Raw genomic sequence first — 22,475 nt, forward strand, 5'->3', positions numbered from 1 at the left:
TAACATAGTGATTCTCCCAACCCTTCCCCAAAGGGACCCATATCCATTTATTGGAGTTCCTGCATATTTGGAGGAACGGAAATACTGAGATCTTCTAATGACTTGATCACAGAGTCCGAGCTGTCAGTGCTACAAGACCCAAAACACAGTCATGGGTCCGCTCAGTCAAATAAGGACTTACTGAGGCTAGATGACAAATGGACTCCAGGACTAAGTTTGTCAGGACCCATCCTGTGATAATTTCCCTAGCCCCCTCTCACATTTGTTCTTTGACCTGTGGAGTAAGAGCCATTATAGTAGGAAAGATGTAGTAAACACCCTGAAGGTGACCACCGTTCCAAAGCAATACCACATCCTAGGTTTCTATGGCTTGAATGTTCCCTCCAAACTTATGATGAGATCCAATTGTCACAGTAACCATATTAAGGGGTGGGGCCTTTAAGAGGCAGAGCCCTCATGAAGGGATTAATGGTGTTATCACAGGAGTGGGCTGGTTATTGCAGGAATCCTGGTAAAAATTATGAGTTTGGCACACTTCTCTCCCTGCCTCATGCACATGTTTCTTTACTTTGCTATGCCTTCTGCCATGGAATGGCCCCACCAGTTGCTAGTGCCACATTCTTAAACTTCCCAGTCTCCAGAACTGTGAGAAATGTTTCTTGTCTTTACAAATTACCCAGTCTATGGTGTTCTGTTACAGCAGTAGGAAATAAACTAAGACACAGCGTAATGCAAGGGCTTGGAACCACCCTTAGAGACTCAAAAAGAAAGAATAGTGTGGTGATTTCATCATATCCTCCTTTAATTCATCAGTCTAACCCCTGGAAAGAAACCAAACACTAAATGGACTATGTCAGATAATTTAGCCAAGTGGTAGCCCCAGTTTGCAGTTGCAGTACCAGATGGTGGTATTTTATGACAGCAAATTATAACAGCCTTTGACTCTTGGTATACTGCAAATACCTGATTTTCAGTCTCCTTTGGGAAGAAGAATAAGATGCAGTTCATTCACCTTGACTATGCAGGTAACTCACCATCTTGCCCAAGGGCTATGTTAGCTCTACTCTCCTCCATCGCTGTGTAGTCTAAAATAACCTTAATCTTTGTCTAAACATTCTATGTAACGTCAGTCTGTCCCCCTTATATTGATAATATCATGTTAAGTAAAATTAGTAATCATAAGGTGGCAAGGCTTCGAGATGCCCTACTAAAACACATGCAGGCCAGAGGGTGGGAGATAAACCCTACAAAGATTTGGGACTGAGATTATAGTGAGCCAGTGGTCTGGGGACATTTCAGAGTATCCCCTATAAAATAAAGGATATGTTATTTCATCTTCCTACCACTATGAAAGAAGTACAGCCCATGGAAGGGTTCTCTGGATTTTGAAGACAGCACAAACCACATTTGGGAATATGGTTCTGATCCATTAATCATGCAATTCAGAAGGCTCTTGATTTTGAATGACCTTAAGAACAAGAGAGGGCTCTGCAGACAGTGCACAACCTGGATCCTGACATTTCAGCTATATTACCTAGAAGAAACCATGATTTTAAAGGCAGGGCCAACTACGTAATTTTGGAGGCAATGCAAAATGAAAATGTGAAACACTTTGTTCAAAAAGCAGAAAAAAAAGTACAGCTAAGCTAAATATACTAAAACAATACATTTTCCTTTAAAAATATTATGTTACTAATAAAATGTAATCAGAGTAATAGTGATCATGAATAATAACACAAACTTACAAACTGCAAGAAAATATTGGTGTCATAATTTTATATTTGTATATAATTCAATGTATAATATATAATTTTATATGATGTAGTAAACAATAATACTTTCTTAATGTGACACCTTGATTTATTATGAGATTTCTCTAATTCATTGTTCTGTAAATTTATTTATTAGGTATCAACATTTATGCTTTTTGCAACTTCATTATTGATCAATATAATTGAAAGTTATATCAAACACTTTTATAACCTGCAAAGTTGCAGATAATTTTAATAATTTTAAATTTTAGAAGAATTTTCTGCTAATACAACTGCTACTGAAATGCTAAACATGTTTTATAGCATTGGAATAAATCTGAAAAAATATTTCATTATATAAATTTTAGTACATCTAGAAGCAATGACCTACAGAAAATTTTTTCCAAAAAATTTAACTCTTCATACAAATCAGTTCTGTGTTAATCTGAATTTTTTTTTGAGCTTTGAACATTCATTATCCTTGTTTATAACACGGTTTTCAAATTCATATAATTTTTGTAATGGGTGTATTTAACAAGTGGCTTGCAACAAAATTCATGTAAATTGAACAACCAGCCCTCCTGAGCGGCTATAAGCCAGCTCCAGCACTCCTCTGCCCCTAAGCCTCATGATTACAGTGTCCATCTTATGATATTGGCCAGAGGGAGAGAGTCTTGGAAGTGCTGCTTATTGTTGAACTTTCTTTTGGAATGTGATATGGTTTGCCTGTGTCTCCACCCAAAATCTCATCTTAAATTGTAATCCCCATAATCCCATGTGTCAAGGGAGAGACTCTAGGTGGAGGTGATTGCATCATGGGGGCGGTTTCCCCCACGCTGTTCTCCTGATGGTGAGTGAGTTCTCACAAGATCTGATGGGTTTGTAAGTGTTTGGTAGTTCCTCCTGTGTCATTCCCTTTCCTGCCACCTTGTGAAGAAGGTGCCTTGCTTCCCCTTGGCCTTCCACCATGATTTGTAAGTTTCCTGAGGCCTCCCCAACCATGTGGGAGTGTGAGTCAATTAAACCTCTTTCCTTTAGAAATTGCCCAGTCTCGAGCAGCTCTTTATAGCAGTGTTCAAATTGACTAATACAGAAGGTATGAGAGAAAGCAGGGAAAGGAATCTGTAGGCAGACTGCCATAAAGGAACCACTCTTCTTTTCACTTAAATTCAGTTACGGGTATAAGTCTTCTTTCTTCCTCATCTGTATACTACACAGAGGCCCAGAAGGTGAAGGGGTCAGTCAAAGATCCAGAAAAGGAAAAGTAAGAGGACAAGATCCCATCCTCCAAGGAAAGAAAGACTCCAATGCAGAGGGAGCAGGAGCTGTGATGGAGATAAGCACTGCCTCTCTCACCCTCCATTCCTATCCCTCGGCTCAAGAAAAGCAGATGTAGCAGAGTGGGACAGATGCCGTTTATTGGCCTGACCAGCGTCCCTAATGGAAGCCTCAGACAGAGCCTCCTATCAGTCCTGGCTCCCATCTTCCCTTTCCTGGGAGCTCATGACTCACACCAACAGAAAAGAGTGTTCTGAGCAGGGGAGGCAAAGCCAGGGTAAAAATCTCAGGATTGGGATACAAGAGGGGCTCAGGATTATGTAGAACATGTGATATTGCTAGGCCATCTAGGTAAAACATCCATCAGGGCAGAAGAGAGAGTGTTTCCCTGCACAGACCTCTCTGCCCTTGCCAGGAATAGGAGGGGCAAGAGGAAGAGCTTCCCCCAGAGGCTCCCAACTGAGCGTTTTGTGCCATCAGCATCTCCCAGATGTTGCCCTCAGCTTCCTTAACATTCTGCTCTAGGTAGGATTTTTTCTGTTTTGGTTCTTTAATTTTCTTTTCTTCTTCTATTTTCTGACTTTCTAACAGCTTATTGTGAACTGCCTCCTTGGATTGCAGAATAAACATTCTTCGTCTTCATACATATATCCTACACCTTCATACAGGTTAGTCTCATCCACTGAAGTCATGATCTCTGCATCTGTAAGATGTGTATGCTTTTTTGTTCTGTTTAGCTGTCTAGTCGGTATGTCTGTAAGCTTCACCTTCTGTTCAGTGTCAAACACTTTGGCTTGAAGCTCTGTGAAGATCCATGGGGGTCACCATCTTGGTGTCTGAATTTACTTTAAATGTAAAGTTATGCAAGGGAATTTTGTTGTTTCCTCTGACATTGTAACTTGTGGAAGTTGGTGCAACAAACTGAAAGTGGGTTCATGATTTGCACATACTTCAAAAGGTCTGTTTATGCATCCTTTATGTACCTTAAATTATAAGGAAAAATTAATTTCAAAACTGTCCTCCTTGTAAATAAGTGGTTCATCTGAAACTTCATATGAATTTGTTTTCTGTCCATCCCATCTCTGCTGCAGCTGGTGCCAGTTGCCATCTAAGGGCAGGCCCATGTCCTCTTGGGAACAGTCCTGAACCCAGGACTGACAAATGGATAAATATCTCAACCTCCTCCTGTCTCAGGTACAATCAGTCTGAGGTACCTTCTGCACTGTACACCTTAGTTCCCCAGCAGGCTTCAACCCTAGTTTCCCTCAGTGCTAACAGCCTGATAACACTGTATTGACTTCCTGCCATCCCTAACTCAATTCCCACTTCTTCGTCAGTGTTTCCTGTATCTTCAGGTAGTTTATTACCTCCCAAATAAGCTCCCTGGACTTATTCTCTGTCACAGGGTCTGCTTTCTAAAGAAATTCAAAGTCAATCAAAAACTGTGTCTTAGCCTGTTTAGTGTTGCTATAACAGAATACCTGAGCCTGAGCAGTTTATAAAGAAAAGCGGTTTATTTGGCTCAAAATTCTGGTGGCTAGAAAGTTCAAGATTGGGCATCTGCATCCGGTGAAGGCCTCAGGCTGCTTCGACTCATGGTGGAAGTGGAAGGGGAGCCAGAGTGTGCAAAGAGATCACGTGGCGGGAGGGGAAGCCAAGGAGGGAGGGAGACAGGTGCCAGGCTCTTTTTAACAATCAGCTCTCATAGGAACTAACAGAGTGAGAACTCACTCACCCACCGCCAAGGGAGAGCAGTAATGAATTCATGAGGGATCGACCCCCATGACCCAAACACCTCCCACTAGACCCCACCTCTGAACGTGGCCACATTGAAGATCAAATCTCAGCATGAGGTTTGGAGGGACAAACATTCAAACCATAGCAAATGTAATCTGGCTTAAATAATAAAGAGGATCCCTTGATGCGCAAGAGAAGAGACCACCTTCTTCTCCATCCCAAACCCTGAAACACTGCTCCTGAGCTGATCACAGCTTTGGCAGCAGAGCTGAGCATGTTAAAATAAAATGGAGTTTTATTTGTTTATACTGTGTGCCGGTGAAGGAGGCAGCAGCAACAGAGACCCAGGCATTATGCACCAACCATATTATGCATCTGGAGATTTCCAGGGCAGCATCCAGGACAGGGGCTCCTGAATCCTTCAGACTTTAGGCCATAAGCCAATGAACATTTGCTCTAAAAGGTGAGATAATACTTTTCGCTTTGTGGCAACCTCTGTTGCCACTACTCAACTCTGCAGTAGCTCGAAAGCGGAGTAGATAAGCATAAACGAACGAGCATGGCTGAGTTCCAGTAAAACTTTATACACTAAAATGTGAGCTTCATGTAGTTTTCAGATGCCATGAAATAATGTTCTTCTTTTGATTTTTTCAACCATTTAAAAATGGAAAACCCACGTGTGTCTCTGGGGTTGTACAAAAGCCAGAATGGGCCCCTGCTACGGGCCATTGACACGTGCTCTCAATAAGGCTGTGAATTACAGCTTTCCCTGCACACAGTGTTGGAAGCCCCTTGGAGGTTTGGAGCACCTATGACTGATTTTTCATGAAGGTTATTGAGGACGTGAACAGAATGTTTCAGTACTTTCCCCATCTATCTGCCTCAGCTTTCCTCTTCTTACCTTTCCTCTCTCATCAGGAAGCACTGCTATAATAATAGGATTGCTAGGAGCACAGAATTCTTGGGCCATGTTTTACTCCTGGACAAGGTTACTCTACTCCAAGTATGGTGTCCTCCCTGGCCTGTCCACCCCAGCTGTAGACAGGGATGGCCCCTAGAGGGAAGCCTGACAATCCAGCTGTTACATAATGGGAGCTGATCTCCAATCTGTGATTTGACTTGTCTGTAGCAACCCCGTTTGACAACTTTGTTGGAGGAGGAGTAAGTAACAGGGCCAAATCCAATCTTTTGTCCCTGGATATAATGCCAAACACTGTCACTGCTCTTCCCAAGACTCCTAATCAATATCATCAGTAAATATTGACTGAGTAAATATATGCAACCTCTGTCGCAGCTACTCAACTCTGCCGTTCATGAGGGATCATGAACCCTGTGGACCCCTCATGAACCGCGGAGATGAGTAGTTGCGACAGAGGTTGCATGGCCAGCAAAGCTGAAAGTATTATTTCACCTTTTACAGAAGATGGTCATTGGCTTATGGCCTAAAGTCTGAGGGATTCAGGAGCCCCTGTCCCAGTTGCTGCCCTGGGAATCTCCAGACAAATAATCTGGTTTGTAAATAATGCTCCAGCCTCTGTTGCTGCTCCTTCTTCACCAACATATGATATAAGAAATAAAATTACGTTTTATTTTAATATCCTCAGCTCTGCTGTCACATATTTGTTATAATTTAACAAATTAATAAATCTGTTAAATAAATAAAGCGCAAATGCTGAAGACAAACTCAGTAGTTGGGAACATAAACCTTTGTGTAGATGAGTCTCCCTACCTGAAAATACTTCCAGTCCACTCCCTCACAGCCTCACCTCTCATCTGGCTAATAGCCCTCATCTTTCCAGGCTCAACTTAAGGAACACTTTTTCTGGAAAGCCTCCTCTCCTGATGCTAGACTATCTAAGGTTTCCCCTAGTGCACAATCCCAAAGGACTCTGTTTCATCTTCATCACACAAATGAAAGTAGATAATAACTACTAATTTAGGCCCAACATGGTGGCTCATGCCTATAATCCTAGCACTTAGGGAAGCCAAGGTGGGCAGATCACTGCAGTTAGGAGTTTGAGACTAGCCTGGCCAACATGGCAAAACCCTGTCTCTAGTAAAAAGAATACAAAAAATTTGCCAGGCATAGCGGCGCCTCCCTTGTAGTCCCAGCTACTAGGGAGGCCGAGGCATGAGAATCACTTGAACCTGGGAGGCAGAGGTTGCAGTGAGACGAGATGGTGCCACTGCACTCCAGCCTGCGTGACAGAACGAGACTCAGTACCCCCCTCCCCCAACTAATTTAGTTATCAGCCAGTGAGGGTCAGGAGAGACACTCTCTCCCTCTCTCTCTCTATCTCTATCTCTTTCCCTTCCTCCCTCTATCTCTATCTCTCTCCCTTCTTCCCTCTCTTTCTCTGTCTCTCTCTCTCTCTGTCTCTCCCTCTCCTTTTCTCTCTCCCACCCACTTCCCTCCCTCCCTTTCTCCTTCCCCCTCCTATCACCAAATTTTATTAATAGCAGCAATGGTGAACAATGACTTCACTCTGATTATAATTCTGTACAGATCATTGTACCCTACAAAATTCAATCAAGTTTAATGTGTTCCCCTGAGAGCTTGCCACTGTATGTTAACTATTTAAAAATTTTACAAGCACCGTCTTAGAGTTACTATGTCACATGTCCTATAGCAAAGTCATAAAGGTACAGCTGGCACAAGCCAAATGAAAACCCTTCTACTTTTGTGCAGGGGAGAAACACACACACACACACACACACACACACACACACACTTGGTTTGGCTTTTTAACATGTATTTTTCTCAAATAAGTAAGTCATTTCAGTGAAGAGTTTGGGTAATTCTGACAGCTACCCTTTAATAGCTACATGATAAAAGAACTTTCAAAGGCCCAAATCACATAACAATGAATACATGTGCTTTAGAGAACCTGCTGCATTATACATCTTTTAGGGGAAAAACAAAACTGTATTCCTAAAATGTTAAGTGGAGTGATTTAATACATATACGTCTCATATTGAAATATGTTTTAAAGAGACTACCAAGAAAACACGAATACATAAGACTTCAAGTAATGAGTAATTATGGTGAAATAAGCATAGCTCAGATTTTCCAACCTGCTTCATTGGTTATGCATGTGGGTGTTTGAAACCCTCGCCAGGTCTTTAAAAACAAGCTCCCAGTCTCAGCAACAGCTGTGCCCTGTTCTCCAGCATGGGCTTTCAATTTGCCCTTCTCTTTGGTGCCAAAAGTCTCCTGAGAAGAGTAAAGCTGAGTTCTGGGTTTCAAATGCCCGTGAATTAAGTTCCAGCAACTGCAGAGTCTCCAATGACGATTCATTGTCCTGAGTTCCACTTTCTCACCCTGGGAAACTTCAGAAAGACTGACTAAATGGAAATGAGCCTTAGGAGCCAGGTCAGCTTGCCTGGGCTGTCTCTCAGGTTAGTGGAACCGGGATTACTTCTCAATCAGCCATATTCACTTGGCACCTTTTGGCAAACCTCAATTTTCACAGCTGAAGAAATTTTAAAAAGCTAGTGTTCACTTGGCACATGCCTGCTTCTAGTCTTTACTTTGGAAATGTTCATTGTCATGTTGGCTTACTAGGGTGCCGTAACGAACTATGAATTTGAGGGAACGCAGTTCAGTCTGTAACAATTGTGTTGAAGGTGAACTTCAAACAGGTAAGCCATCAGCTGGCCAAGGCGTGGCCATTCCCACTTCCCATCAAGGTCATCAAGGATTTTTTAGTTAATTTTATTTTTATCAAACTCTTATACCTTCCAACATATATTTTTAAATCAACCAATATTTAGGAATGTTTTTAGGATTTTTTTCTCCTTTTATATTGACCAACATCATAGACTCCTCACCTGAACAGTTTCCTCTTCAGGTTCAGAAAGTCCCTTGTTACCAAGTCTATCGTGCTAGAGGGAATACAGCCAAGTGTAAAGTACCTGGTACCTAGGGCAGGAGAGGAAAGAGTAGACCTCAGTTCTTCATGTGCCCACATAGTCCTTGTGCTCAGGGGTCTTCCATGTGCATTTCTCTTTTGGTCAAATGCTTAGCATTGTTCATTCACTTGGTAGAAAAACATTAAGTACCCATTAAGTGTGCCAGGCATGGAGCTGGTGCTGGGACCTGTTTGTTGAAGACACACGAGGCTGGTTTTCTTAGCTGTTTTTGCCAAGGCTCCCTGCCACCCACCCTTGCTGCCCAGACCAGGGAGGAACCGAGGCCAAGAGAGGTGACCTTGGCCACGTAAGAAAAGCTTTCTATGTCTATGTTTTCTCATCTGTAAAATAGAATAATAAGAGAACTGATTCCATGGGGTCGAGTGAGGATTGAAAGGGGCCGTGTATGAAAATACTTCACAGAATGCCCAGTGCACAGTAACTTCTGATCTGCAGAGAGTGCTGTATTGCAGATGGTGTTTAGACAGCTATCAAACAACTCTAGTAGTAATAACAACAATACTAGCAAATAACACTTACACAGGGCTGATCTACTATACACCTGGCACTGTTCTGGGTTCTTTATGCACATTCACTCATTGAATTATGAGTACTTATATTCCCTGCTTACACACAAGGTGATACAGCTCAGGTCAGGTAAGTGACTTGCCCAAGGCCACACAGCGAGCAAGTGCTGAAGGCAGGACGTGGGCCAACCTGTTAGGTGCCAGAGTCCATGCTCTTGGCCACAATGTTAGGCTGCCTCCACATTTCTCTTGTCTTGATTCCCTAAACCCAAGGATCTCACTCAATCTGATCAAATGCCGATGAGGTCGTGGCTGGTCAGGGTAAAGCATTATGACGGACACAAAGACAAAGAGGTAACGTTGCTGTCCTCAAGAGAGATATAAAAACAAATGGATCTAGAACTAAGTAAGGCTTCAAGGAGGAGGTGAGCAAAGGTACCAGATCCAAAGGCTTATGTTGAGAATAGGGAACTGAGAGTATTTTGAGAGTTCATGGAGAGTGCAGTGGGGTCTCCTGGGACACAGACCTAGTAAGGCAGTTTAGGGGCAAATGGAAAGATCTTGAATAGCAGATTTATTTTACTTTTATTTTTTTATTTATTTTTTGGAGACAGAGTCTCACTCTATCACCCAGGCTGGAGTGCAGTGAAGCAATCTTGGCTCACTGCAACCTCCGCCTCCCCGGTTCAAGCTATTCTCCTGCCTCAACCTTTGGAGTACCTGGGATTACACGCACGTGCCACCACGCCCAGCTAATTTTTGTATTTTTAGTAAAGACAGGGTTTCACCATGTTGTCCAGGGCTCCTGACCTCAAGTGATCCACCCACCTTGGCCTCCCAAAGTGCTGGAATTATAGGCATGAGCCACTGGGCCTGGCTTCTTGAATAGCAGATTGTAAAATTTGAAATCTATCTTGCCAAGGGTAGGAAACCATTGCTGATTTTGAGCAAGAGGGCAATGCACTCAGGACCCTAGCATAGGACATTGCTCTGGCAGCATTGTGGAAGCTAGGCTGAAGGAGAAACCAAGCAGAAGCAGAGAGACCAGTCAGGAGGCAATGATATGTTTGAAACTTGTGATTTACCTGGTACAAAGGCTAGCACTGGCAGTTGAATGGTTCTGCTCTGGGCTGCACTCCTAATGTCCCACGTAGCCTCTTAGGTCTAAAAGTATAAATATGAGCATAAAAACACATAGAAAAATGTCTGATACTCTGCATGTGGTATGACAGATGAGATTTATTGCCTTCTTCCTAATTTTTCTGTGTTGTGTAGATTTTTTCAAGTAAGCAACCATTATTACTCTTATATTCAGGAAAAAGTGAAGTTACGTTTAGTTTTTAAAAATAAAGCCTTATTTTTTCCTGTGGAACTCAAAATGGCATTTCTGTAATTGAGTCGCAGGTCACTGTGCTGTGAGTGGCTAAGTCCCCTGGTAACCCAGGCAACATGAAGGCAGCAGACACTGTGTTCTCCAAGCTTGGCCTAAGAGACACCCCTTGGCTGGGGCTCCCATGGGATTGGCCTGAGGAGCCAGACGGTCCTGAGACAAACCATGAATTATGAATTGGAAGTTGGTTGGTTGGGTCTTTTTCTCTTTCTCTGAGTACCCAAAAGTCTTATGCTGCTTGTCATCTTCCCTCACTGCTCCCCTCACACACCCTAGCAATATCACACACTTCAAGTGTTTCATGGAAGTATGGCATAAATACAGGAAAGCATGGCACACCATGCTATTAATCTTCCCTTGTACCCTCCCTGGCCTCCTCCAACAAAAGAAAGCTAAATAATACCTAACCCTGTGTTTTCCTCTATTAAACTTAGTTTATTCACATGTGGAAGGTCTACTTCATCCCAGGGAGGGCTAGGCTAGGGCTGCAAAGATGGGTGAGTCTACAAAGAAGCCACAGTCACAGGGTGAAGTCAGGCAAGGACCCAAATAATGCTGACACCATGGAGATGGGCCCTGTTAGGGAATTATTTGCTCTTTTGCAGGGAGAGAGGTCCACAGAAGGATCCAGGGAGGAGGTGATGTTTAAGGTATGTCTTAGTGTCTGCCAGATGGGAGACAGGGCAGGAAGGAAAATCAACACAGAGAGACCAACATATTCAAAGACCCTGAGGAGGGAGAGAGTAGAGAGCACGTCTGCGTAGAGCACCAAGCAACTTGGTTAGAGGAGCCCAGCTGAGCACACCTTCTGTAAGAAGCTGATACCGCTTTTACAACACACACCAGTGGCTAACCAAATGAACATTCTACCACATGCCAGATTTTCATGGATTTCATTTCTCTGTAGTCTCCCTTCCCATAGTCTCTTTCCTTAACCCTTCTGAGTGTGGCCTGGTTCCCACTCCTGCCTGCTCCCTGTGGCAGTGTCCGACTGAAACCAGCCCAGCTGTCCCAGAGAACTGATGTCTACTGTTTTTTGGATAAACATGAAAATTGACCCTCTCATCTTAAAGGTTGAAACTTACATTTGTCTTATCTGAATTCCTTCCTCAGGAAACTGACCCTTAGGCCACCCAGTTAGTATCAAGGAACCAAAACTCACCAGACCACCACATCCACACAATTAGATGCCAGACCCTTCATCAATCATGATTCCTATTTAGCAGCTTCTCTTCCTTACCCCTCCCTCATTCCTGTTTTCTCACATATAGTTACTTTTCCTTCCTGCTATGTAAACCCCTAAGTTTAGTCGACTGGTAAAGGAGACAATTTTGAGACTGATCTCCCCTTCTTCTTGGCTGCAGCACCCGAAAAAGCCTTCTTCTCTGGCAATGCTCATCTCAGTGACTTGCTTTCGGTGCAGTGAGCAGCAGGACCTGGAGAAAACCCTGGTGTTTCGGTAATGCTACCAAAACCTGGCCCCATAGCATCCCACGGAGGAAGGAATCCACTGTTCTGCCAGGTGCTTTGGAGTATGCTGGTCATGGAAACTGGAAGGCATGACAAGTATAACTCAGTGAATGCTTGCTGTGGTCATGATGAAGGTAACCGATGGTGACGGTCAAGTAGCCTGGCCCCTCCTGCAATGCAGGGACAACCCCTGGATTGAGCACCATGGGGCAGGGCAGACCTGTGTGTAGACCCCACAAAGTGGGGGTAATGATGGGAGATGAAAAGTCGGAAGAGAAAGAGGCAGAAGGCACAGGAAACAAGTTTAAAAGCCATTGTGTGATTTCAAACGAAAGAGACTGAAGTCAGCCCAAAGCAATGTCTGAGAGGATCTCTAGATATTCACAAGGTTGAGTTTTTAATTCACTGTGTTTTCTCTATTAGGTTGGTGCAAGTAATTGCAGTTTTTGCCATTAAAAGTAATATCAGGCTTTTTTGTTTTTCAAATGGCAGGGGGTGTTTTTGTTTGTTTGTTTGTTTGTTTTTTTGAGAGAGAGATTCTCACTCTGTCATCCAAGCTGGAGTGTTCTGGCGCGATCTCGGCTCACTGCAACCTCCATCTTCCAGGTTCAAGCAATTTTCCTGCTTTAGCCTCCCAAGTAGCTGGGCAGGCGCACACCAACACACCCAGCTAATTTTTGTATTTTTAGTGGAGACAGGGTTTCACTGTGTTGTCCAGGCGTGTCTCAAACTCCTGACTTCAAGTTTTTGAGGCAAAAACCACAATTATTTTTGCACCAACCTAATATATATCTATATACATGCAATAACCATAAAGCTGTGTGTTTTCCTAGTTTTATAGTGAATATTTGGTCAAGTGTCCACAAAAATTGAGTAACGACACTGTCAGGAGGATCTCACCAGAGGTGGGGGTGGCAGGGTAAGGAAGAGAGAGCTTGGCATTCAGAGCTGTGGGGCTGGAGAGATGTCCTGCTGCTGCCTGGGGTCACCAGGGGCTGCATGGTCGTTTTCTCTACAGAGATCTATAGCACCCTACGGGAAGGTAAGGAGCTCCTCTGCCACTTGCTGGCCCTGGGGCATCAGAATTAGAATCATCAGCTTTCATGCCTAACGACCCACACTTGCTTTAGGTCAAACAAGCAGTAAAGAGATCACAGAAGTGTCTGTGATGAGATTTTGGTTTCGTTTTTCCCTTCTGGAAATGTTTTATGTCGGGTCAAATTACTACACATATGATGTGTGTGTCTGTGTGTGTGTGTGTTTGTGTTTCTCTTTTTCTGATAATAAAAGCAACACATACTCATTGGAGAAAATTTGGAAAACACAAAAATATCAAAAGTCAGATATAAAATAAGACCACCGTCTGAAGAAAACTGCTTTGCCTTTTGGTTTATTTTCTTTTGTGTCATTCATTTATAATATATGTATGTCATCTGCACACACATTCATAATATATTAAATTTGTATCATACTTTAGACATTTGCATCACACGATAAAGTTTTATATTTTATCTCTTACACATTTTCCTATGTGATTAAATGTTCTTTGAAAACATTTCTTTTTAGCTTACATAAAATAAAATTTACTCTTTTTCATATACAGGTCCATGAGTGTTGACAAACACATGGATTCATGCAGTCACCACCACAATCAAGACACAGAGGAGTTCCATCGCTCCCCAAATTTTTCTCTCAGTGTCACTTTGCAGTCAGCGCCTCCCTCTAGTCCTAATCATCCTCAACACCCACAATCACTGGTCTGCCCTCCGCTCCTACAGTTCTGCCTTTTCGAGGATCTCATATAAATAGAATCATACAGTTGGTAGCCTTTTGGTGTGGCAGCTCTCACATTTCAGTTTCATCCATATTGCTGCATATATCAAGGTAGTTACCTTTATTGCTGAGTAGTATTCCATGGTATAGATTTACCAGTTAGTTTATTCATTCACCATCTGAAGGACATTTGAATTGGTAAACATGGCTTTTACTTGTTGAATGATACTCCATTCTACAAACATATTAAAACCCATGTAAATGGCTCTGATATGGTTTGGCTCTGTATCCCCACCTAAATTTCATATTGAATTGTTGAAGGTGGGGCCTGGTGGGAGGTGATTGGATCATGTAGGTAGTTTCTGATGATTTAGCACCATCCCCCTAGTGCTGTCTCATGACAGAGTTCTCACAAGATCTGGTTGTTTGAAAGCATGTAGCACCTCCCCCTTCACTCCCTTCCTCCTTCTCTGGCCATGTAAGACATGCCTGCTTCCCTTTTGCCTTCCACAATGATCAAAAGTTTCCTGAGGCCTCCCCAGCCATGCTTCCTGTACGCCTGTGGAACTGAGAGGTGAAGACAGCTGGACTTCCTGGGTCCAGTGGGGACTTGGAGAACTTTTCTGTCTAGCTAAAGGATTGTATATGCACCAATCAGCACTCTGTAAAAACACACCAATCAGCGCTCTGTGTCTAGCTAAAGGATTGTAAATGCACCAATCAGCACTCTGTAAAAATACACCAATCAGCACTCTGTGTCTAGCTAAAGGATTGTAAATACACCAATCATCACTCTGTAAAATGGACCAGTCAGCACTCTGTAAAATGGACCAATCAGCGTGGGGCCAAATAAGGGCATAAAAGCTGGCCACAGAGCCAGCAGTGGCAACCCACTTGGGTCCCCTTCCACAGTGTGGAAGTTGTGTTCTTTTGCTCTTTACAGTAAATCTTGCTGCTGCTCACGCTTTGGGTCCGCACCACCTTTAAGAGCTGTAACACTCACTGCAAAGGTCCACAGCTTCATTCTTAAAGTCAGCGAGACCACGAACCCATCAGAAGGAAGAAACTCCGGGCACGTCTGAAGGAACAAACTCCAGACACACCATCTTTAAGAGCTGTAACACTACCACGAAGGTCCACAGCTTTATTCTTGAAGTCAGCGAGACCAAGAATCCACCAGAAGGAACCAATTCCGGACACAGAACTGTGAGTCAATTAAATCTCTTTTTTATTTTTTTTGTAAATTACCCAGTCTCAGGTAGTTCTTTATAGCAATGCAAGAACCAACTAATACAAGTTCCAAACAGTTTCAGTAAATATGTAAATACTACTGGACATTTTGGGTTTTTCCCTCATTATAAGTAACTATTATGGCTGGGTGTGGTGGCTCACACCTGTAATCCTAGCACTTTGGGAGGCTGAGGCGGGTGGATCACCTGAGATCAGGAGTTTGAGACTGGCCTGGCCAACATGGTGAAACCTTGTCTCTACTAAAAACACAAAAATTAGCTGGGCAAGGTGGCAGTCACCTGCAATCCCAGCTACTCAGGAGGCTGAGGCAGGAGAATTGCTTGAATCCTGGAAGTGGAGGTTGCAGTGAGCTGAGATCTCACCACTTCACTCCAGTCTGGGCAAAGGAGCGAAACTCTGTCTCTCAAAACAAAAAGGAACCAGTAACTGAACATCTTTATACCAAATAAATGAAATCTTTACAGACAAAATATATATGCATATAATTTATATAGTATACATATGTCTTAAGTGATCAACAAGCATGCAGTGTGCGTGCTGCTGGAGATACAGGAAAATATAGATGATGTAAAATACAGCTTTATTAGAATTCTCTAAAAATGTTTGATAATATACAAGCAGTCTGACTCCCAGTGCTTTGTGTCATTATAAAAGTAAGAAAATAACTTGCTTTAAATCTAATGCAGCATTTTTAAACCTGCTAAATAGAACTAATTTCTTGTTTCTGAAATCCTGCGCATATGTCTCATTGAAATACCATTTCAGGACATCGTTTTCCCCGCAAAGAGCTTCTTTAGACAACAGAATCATTTGGTATACACAGAACAGGAAAAATGATTGCAAGGGGAGGCTGCAGGGCTGGGGGAGGGTTAGAGCAACACAGTTCCCAGTTACAGTTGAGTCCCGGAAGCCAGCACCAGAAGGAGGGGAACGATAAGAACCGCACTTTGTTCTGCATAAAGACTTGGGGCTTTTCTTTGAGTAGTGGCTGCTGCCCTGCAAATTAACAGGGAAATAGAGAAAGTGTCAGTATTGGTGTATGGAATCTACACTCAAAAATATATGTGCAGTTTTAGCCTCTTTTCTGGTTAGCGTGGAGCGAGAAGCTAGGAGCAGCAGTCTCCCGTGACACCCTGTAGGTGGCGGTGCGGAAGTCCTGCACCGGAACCAGCGCAAGGACCCCAAGTTTCTGGAGATGGTGGAGTTGCAGATCAGCTTGAAGAACTATGACTCCCCAGAAGGACAAGTGATTCTCGGGCACCGTCAGGCTTAAGTCCATTCCCCGCCCCAAGTTCTTCGTGTGTGTCCTGAAAACCAGCAGCACTGTGACAAGGCGAAGGCTGTGGATATCCCCCACATGGAAAACAAAGTACTGAGAAAACTCAACAAGAATAGAAAATTGGTCAAGAAGCTGGCCAAGAGTATGATGCATTTTTGGCCTCAGAGTCTCTGATCAAGCACATCCCACGAATTCTCGGCCCAGGTCTAAATAAGGCAGGAAATGTCCCCTCCCTGCTGGCACACACAACAAAAACATGGTGGCCAAAGTGGATGAGATGAAGTCCATAATCAAGTTCCAAATGAAGAACGTGTTATGTCTGGCTGTGGCTGTTGGCCACGTGAAAAGGACAGACAATGAGCTTGTGTGTAACATTCACCTGCCTGTCAACTTCTTGGTGACATTGCTCAAGAAAAACTGGCAGAAAAACTGGCAGAATGTCCTGGCCTTATATATCAAGAGCACCATAGGCAAGCCCTAGCACCTATATTAAGGCACATTTGAATAAATTATACTGCTACCAGTAAAAAAAAAAAAAAGAAAGAAAGAAAGAAACAAAAAAAGCAAATTGTGCACACCGTGGAGAAATTTACATAGTATATAGGAAGTTATAAAGTGGAAAGTAAAAGTCTCTTAGTCTCTCCATTTGCATTTTCCATAGAAAACCAACTTTGATAGTTTGAGTTCTCTTTCCAGGAATGCAATGCACACATGCATGCTAAACCTGCTTAATAGAACTAATTCCTATTTCTGAAATCCTAAGCACACATGTCATTGAAATACCATCTCAAGACATTGTTTCCCGAGCAAAAACCTTCTCTAGACAACAGGACCTGCTGCTGCCCTGCAAGTTATCCTTAAATGTCTTTAGATATCCTTTAATCTAAGTACAAAAGGAATCTACAACGTGTGTTGCATCATATCTTGAACATGCTTCCATATTGGTACATAGGGAGTTAATTCATTCTTCCTTGTGGATGAATTTTTATTGTATGTATGGAACACAGTGTTAGCCAGGTTCCCTACTGATGGCTACATTGTCAGAGTTTAAGTGTCCTGACACAAAGACATCAACAGAGGGCCCGCCCAAAATATGGACCCTATTCATAGTAAACAGCATCTGACCACTGGGTTTGTAAAAAGAGAAATTACTGAATTCTTTTAAACTAACTAAAAGATGAATTTTTAAAATTATGAAACCATCTAATGTTGGCTTGGAAATATATCCCATGGCTCTGGACTAGCGGCCCTGTCCTTAAAAATTCCTGACTCCATTTGAATGCTGGTCCTCCTTTCTTTTTTGCTAAATAAATCTCACCCACAGGTTTGTATTAGGGCTCCACCTACCGGACATTTTGTACAATTGCACCTGTGATGCAGTTAATGTCCCAGACTTGATTCACTCAAAATTTAAAATGACTTTTGCTTTCAAATAATTAACTAATTAACATAAGGTTACATTTTTCTTTACTTTTTAAAAAAATAAAATGACACATAATTAAATACACTAATAATGACAGTCTCCCTTCATCTTTTGCCAGTTTCTATTCCTTTGCCTAGAAGGAACCCACAGTTAGCAGCTTGGAGTTTACTTTCTCAGACCTATTTCTATCACACTTACATCCATTATCATGCACAAATAGAAACATGCTGTTTTGCTTTCTTCTGCTTTACATGTCTGGGTTCATATTCTGTGCATTGGTTTGTCACTTTGTAACTTAAAAAGCTTTTCTTGTCGATGTGAGACTATACTTGAGGGAGTAACTGCACTGTTTGCAGTTATTTTGATTTTTAAAATTAATTCTTGTTATTACATTTATACACTCAAAAGCCTAATTTTCCCATGCCCTTTTATCTAATTTATAAATCACATTGTACTATTTAAAAACCTAGTGAACTGTGACAATCACTCTTAAGGATGTGTCACAGTTACTTAATTCACGTGATGTTTTAAACCCAAGTTATTTCAGGTTAAATTATTATTATTATTATTCTTTGAGAAAGGGTCTCATTCTGTCACCCAGGCTGGAGTGCAGTGGCGTGACTACAGCTCACTGAAGCATTGACCCTCCTGGGTTTAGAGAATCCTCCTGCCTCAGACACCTATGTAGCTGGGACTATAGGTGCACACCAACATACCCAGCTAATTTTTTGTTTGTTTGCTTGTAGATGCGGGGTCTCGCCATGTTGCCTAGGCTGGTCTTGAATGCCTGGGCTCAAGTGATCCTCCCACATTGACCTCCAAAAGTGCTAGGGTTACAGGCATGAGCCACTGGGCAAGGCTTCAGGTTATTTTCGACTTAAGTATTAAAATATTATATCTTTTTAAAAAAATTTTAAATGACTTTAAATTAGCCGAACTTTCTCAATTACTTGATTGTAGTAAACCTAATAAATGTATAAAATTTAATCTTAATTATTTTACAAATTCCAATACTAGTTCAAAACTTAGTAAAATTCTCTTATAACTTCCTACTAAAAGTCCCAAGCCTAAAATCAGTTACTTGGCTGGGCATGGTGGTTCACACCTATAATCCCAGCACTTTGGGAGGCCAAGGCAGGAGGATCGCCTAAAGTCAGGAGTTTGAGACCAGCCTGGCCAACATGGTAAAACCTCATCTCCACTAAAAATACAAAAGTTAGCCAGGCGTGGTGGCTCACACTTGTAGTCCCAGCTACTCGGCAGGCTGTGGCAGGAGAATCACTTGAGCCCGGGAGGTGGAGGCTGCAGTGATGAGCCAAGATCAAGCCACTGAACTCTAGCCTGGGTGACACAGCGAGACTCCATCAAAAAAAAAAAAAAAAAAAAAAAAAAGGAAGGAAGGAAGGAAGGAAAAAAGAAAAGAAAAATTTCCAGTAGTGGTGGTGTGGGCCTCTAGTCTCAGCCACTTGAGAGGACGAGGCAGGAGGATCACTTGAACCCACGAGGTTGAGACTACAATAAGCCATGATCACACCACTGCACTCCATGCCTGGATGACAGAGTGAGAACCTGTCTCCAAAAAAAAAAAAAAAGGAAAAAGAAAAAGAATCAGTTACTTAATAGTAACCCATATACTGGCATCACAGGTTTAATCCAACAGCTGTTCTTATATGCTACATTCTCTAAAATATTGCCAATAATTAAATACCAAAACATACAGATTGTCCCTAAATTTACCACAAAACAATAACATGGGTGGATTTACATCAACAGTTGTTTATTTCATTTGAAACCTTTTCAGATTAAAAGCCCTTTACCCCACTATTCCTAAACAAGTGGAGATGAGTAGTCCTGTCTCTGCGGCCTGGGGCATTTAGGACAGAGACTTCCGGCCAAGTTAAGAGATCTGATGTTTGCCCTTGGCCCTCAGCGCCACACTGAGTCCTCATTCCAACACTATATGTCTGTTGTCTCATATCATCACCAATCCTGCAGATTAAAAGTCTACTGAATTTTTGGCCAATATTATTATCTATAAGCGCTAAGGTTGGCACTTATTGACCTTATAATCTAAGGTTTCCTCTTAGATTATTCATGTGGTCTTGTGCTTGCCGTGTGATTATCCTACCATTGTTTTAAGAGCTACATTCTACTCCCTCCAGTAAGTGTACCCTTTGATGTAACCATTTACTTGTCAGTGGATATTTGGGCCTAGTTCCCAATATTTCAGTATTATAAAGAATGCTTTGGCGAACATATTTGAGCTTATAAACTGTATGCGCATTTCGAATCACTTCTTTAGAATAGGGCACCAAAAGTACCCTAAAGTCTGACCTAGGTCGAAGACTGTGATACTTTTCTAATTCTTGACGCATATTGTCAAATTGTTTTCCCAAAGCACTTTATCAATTTACAGTGACATCAAGCTTGAATAACATCTCTAAAACACTTTTTCTGCTATGTTTTAATGTATGTCAAAAAAGTTTAGGTGAAAATGACACCTTGCTGAATTTGTATTCCATTATTATTAGAGCGATTAAATAATTTTGCACATTTGCTATTTCTGGTTTCTCTTTTGTAAATTATCTATGAATATTCACTACTAGAATGTTTAAAAAAGAGATTAGTAAAGTTCCTGCCAGGGTGATGAAAGTTGGAGAAAATCTTGGCAGAGTGAAAGAGAGTTTTATCCTTGACATTCAAAGGAATCGGGCAGAATTGTCAAAAAATGTCTACCAACAGTCACTGGAAGAATGCCCACACACAGGAAAGAACAGGTCAGGAACTGCAAACCCCTTACCTACCTGCTGCGGTGTGAGCCCCAGAGACATTTTAAGGCAGTGTGGTGTGGTTGGAAGAATGAGAACTTTACACACAGACAAACGTCGGTTTTGCTTCTGCCTCTGAGTTACACTGAGTGACCGCTTAATCTCTCTGAACCAGCATCACTGCTGGCAATCAAACTATCCTCCTTCCAGGAACGTGGTTGGAGTAAAATGAGATGATCACTCCAGAGTGCCAGCTGGAAGCCTGACACTGCAAACTGAGGAAAACTCGGGAGGCTGAGGCAGGGGAATTGCTTGAACCCAGGAGGTGGAGGTTGCAGTGAGCCGAGATCACGCCACTGCACTCCAGCCTGGGCGACAGAGCGAGACTCCGTCTCAGAAAAAAAAAAAGAAAAAAGAAATACCAAGGAAAAGTGAGAAGAACTGCCCTCATTCTCCTTATACTTCCTGCAGCAGGGGAGCTAACCCAAGGCACTGGTGCTAGGATGGCACCATTTGCCCATTTCAGGAATGGTGGTGTAGGGTGCAATGGGTTTTACAACAAGGAATTTTACATGGTCTGTTTCTGTATAGTTGATAGTCTTATTAATGAGACAAAGAGTAAACCCATACAATCCTAAGTAATTCTAACACCACAGACACTTCCCTATCCAAGCCTTAGGAGGTTGCAGGTTCCTTAGAAAGTCTATACCACTAAATCTTTGCAACAACTTTATTCCCCCCTTTTCCACATAAGTGACCCACAGAAGGATTGTTTTTCTTGCAATCAGAACGTAGAACTTCTGCATATGCAGCCTCTGGGCACTTCTCTGAAGCTGTCGTAGAGCATTTGTCATTCCTTTTGGTTGCCCAGCACCTTTGAACGTCGTTCTTCTTAAATCTATGCCTTTCCAGGGTAGAATCCAATCATTCAGTCATTCATTCATCTATTTGGTGCATTCATTCATTCCTAAGTGTCTACCAGGTTGCAAGCTCTGTTTTAGGTCCTTAGAATACCATCACCAGTGAACAAAACAGGTCAAAGTCCCTGACTTCCTGGAGCTCATGTTCTAACAGGTGGGAGGCGCTAAAGAATGAACTTCCCAGCATGGGTAATATAGTGAGACCTCATCTCTACAAAAAAAAAAAAAAAAAAAAAACACACAAACTTAAAAGTTAGCTGGGCATAGTGGTGACTGCCTGTTTCCCCAGCTATTTGGGAGGCTGAGATGGGAGGATCACGTGAGCCCAGGAGGTCAAGGCTGCAGTGAGCCGTAATTGTGCCACTGCACTACAGCCTGGGTGACAGAGAGAGACCTTGTCTCAAAAAAAAAATAAAAATAAAAATAACAAAAAAAAAAAAGAATGAACTTCACAAGTAGGTCAGTCAGAAGATAAACACTATAAAAAAGAAAAAAATACAGTCACATGAGGGTTTTGAAGAGCCACAGTTGTGAGATGGAGGCTATAATTTTAAATATTGAGATCAGGGATCAGAGTAACCTCACGGAGGCTTTGTAGATAAGAAAACTGACAATTTCAGATCATCTGACTAACTCAGTAAGAACAGAGTGCTTACTGCTGCCAAAACGGTGTTTCCACAGGCTGATGAGCAAGAAAGCATGTACTATCTTACGGGAAGTGGATCAAAACTAGCCTTGAAATAAAAGTTCCAGGTGAGAAGCAGTGGGTGACGTGTCTGGAAAGAGTATGATGAACCTGTAAGATGGGACCAGAAGTCTGAACTTGGTAGTAGGGAACTTTGAAGGTTTTTGAGCAGCAGCGATGTGAGGGTGGACTTCATTTTCAGGTGAGGAAAGGGAGGACCCAGGTTCACAGGCTGTTCTTTATCTCCTGTGAGAGACCCAGGTTCACAGGCTGTTCTTTATCTCCTGTGAGAGACCCAGGTTCACAGGCTG

The 22,475-nt window shown here is 42.3% G+C and overlaps 1 protein-coding gene and 1 pseudogene across 1 annotated transcript in view; both read right to left on the minus strand.

Moving 5' to 3' along the window:
• Positions 1 to 3,392: 3,392 nt before the first annotated feature.
• On the minus strand, positions 3,393 to 13,674 carry LOC105542550 (annotated as a pseudogene).
• Positions 13,675 to 15,652: 1,978 nt separating this feature from the next.
• BST1 (bone marrow stromal cell antigen 1) overlaps positions 15,653 to 22,475 on the minus strand; it is a 39,537-nt gene continuing 32,714 nt past the window's right edge. The window contains exon 10 of the mRNA XM_011984134.1: positions 15,653 to 16,085. Coding sequence (XP_011839524.1) covers positions 15,980 to 16,085 — 106 coding nt within the window. The 3' untranslated portion in view covers positions 15,653 to 15,979. The remainder of the gene's footprint in view (positions 16,086 to 22,475) is intronic.

Source organism: Mandrillus leucophaeus, unplaced genomic scaffold (genome assembly GCF_000951045.1).
Source record: "Mandrillus leucophaeus isolate KB7577 unplaced genomic scaffold, Mleu.le_1.0 Scaffold261, whole genome shotgun sequence".
Lineage (NCBI taxonomy): Eukaryota > Metazoa > Chordata > Mammalia > Primates > Cercopithecidae > Mandrillus > Mandrillus leucophaeus.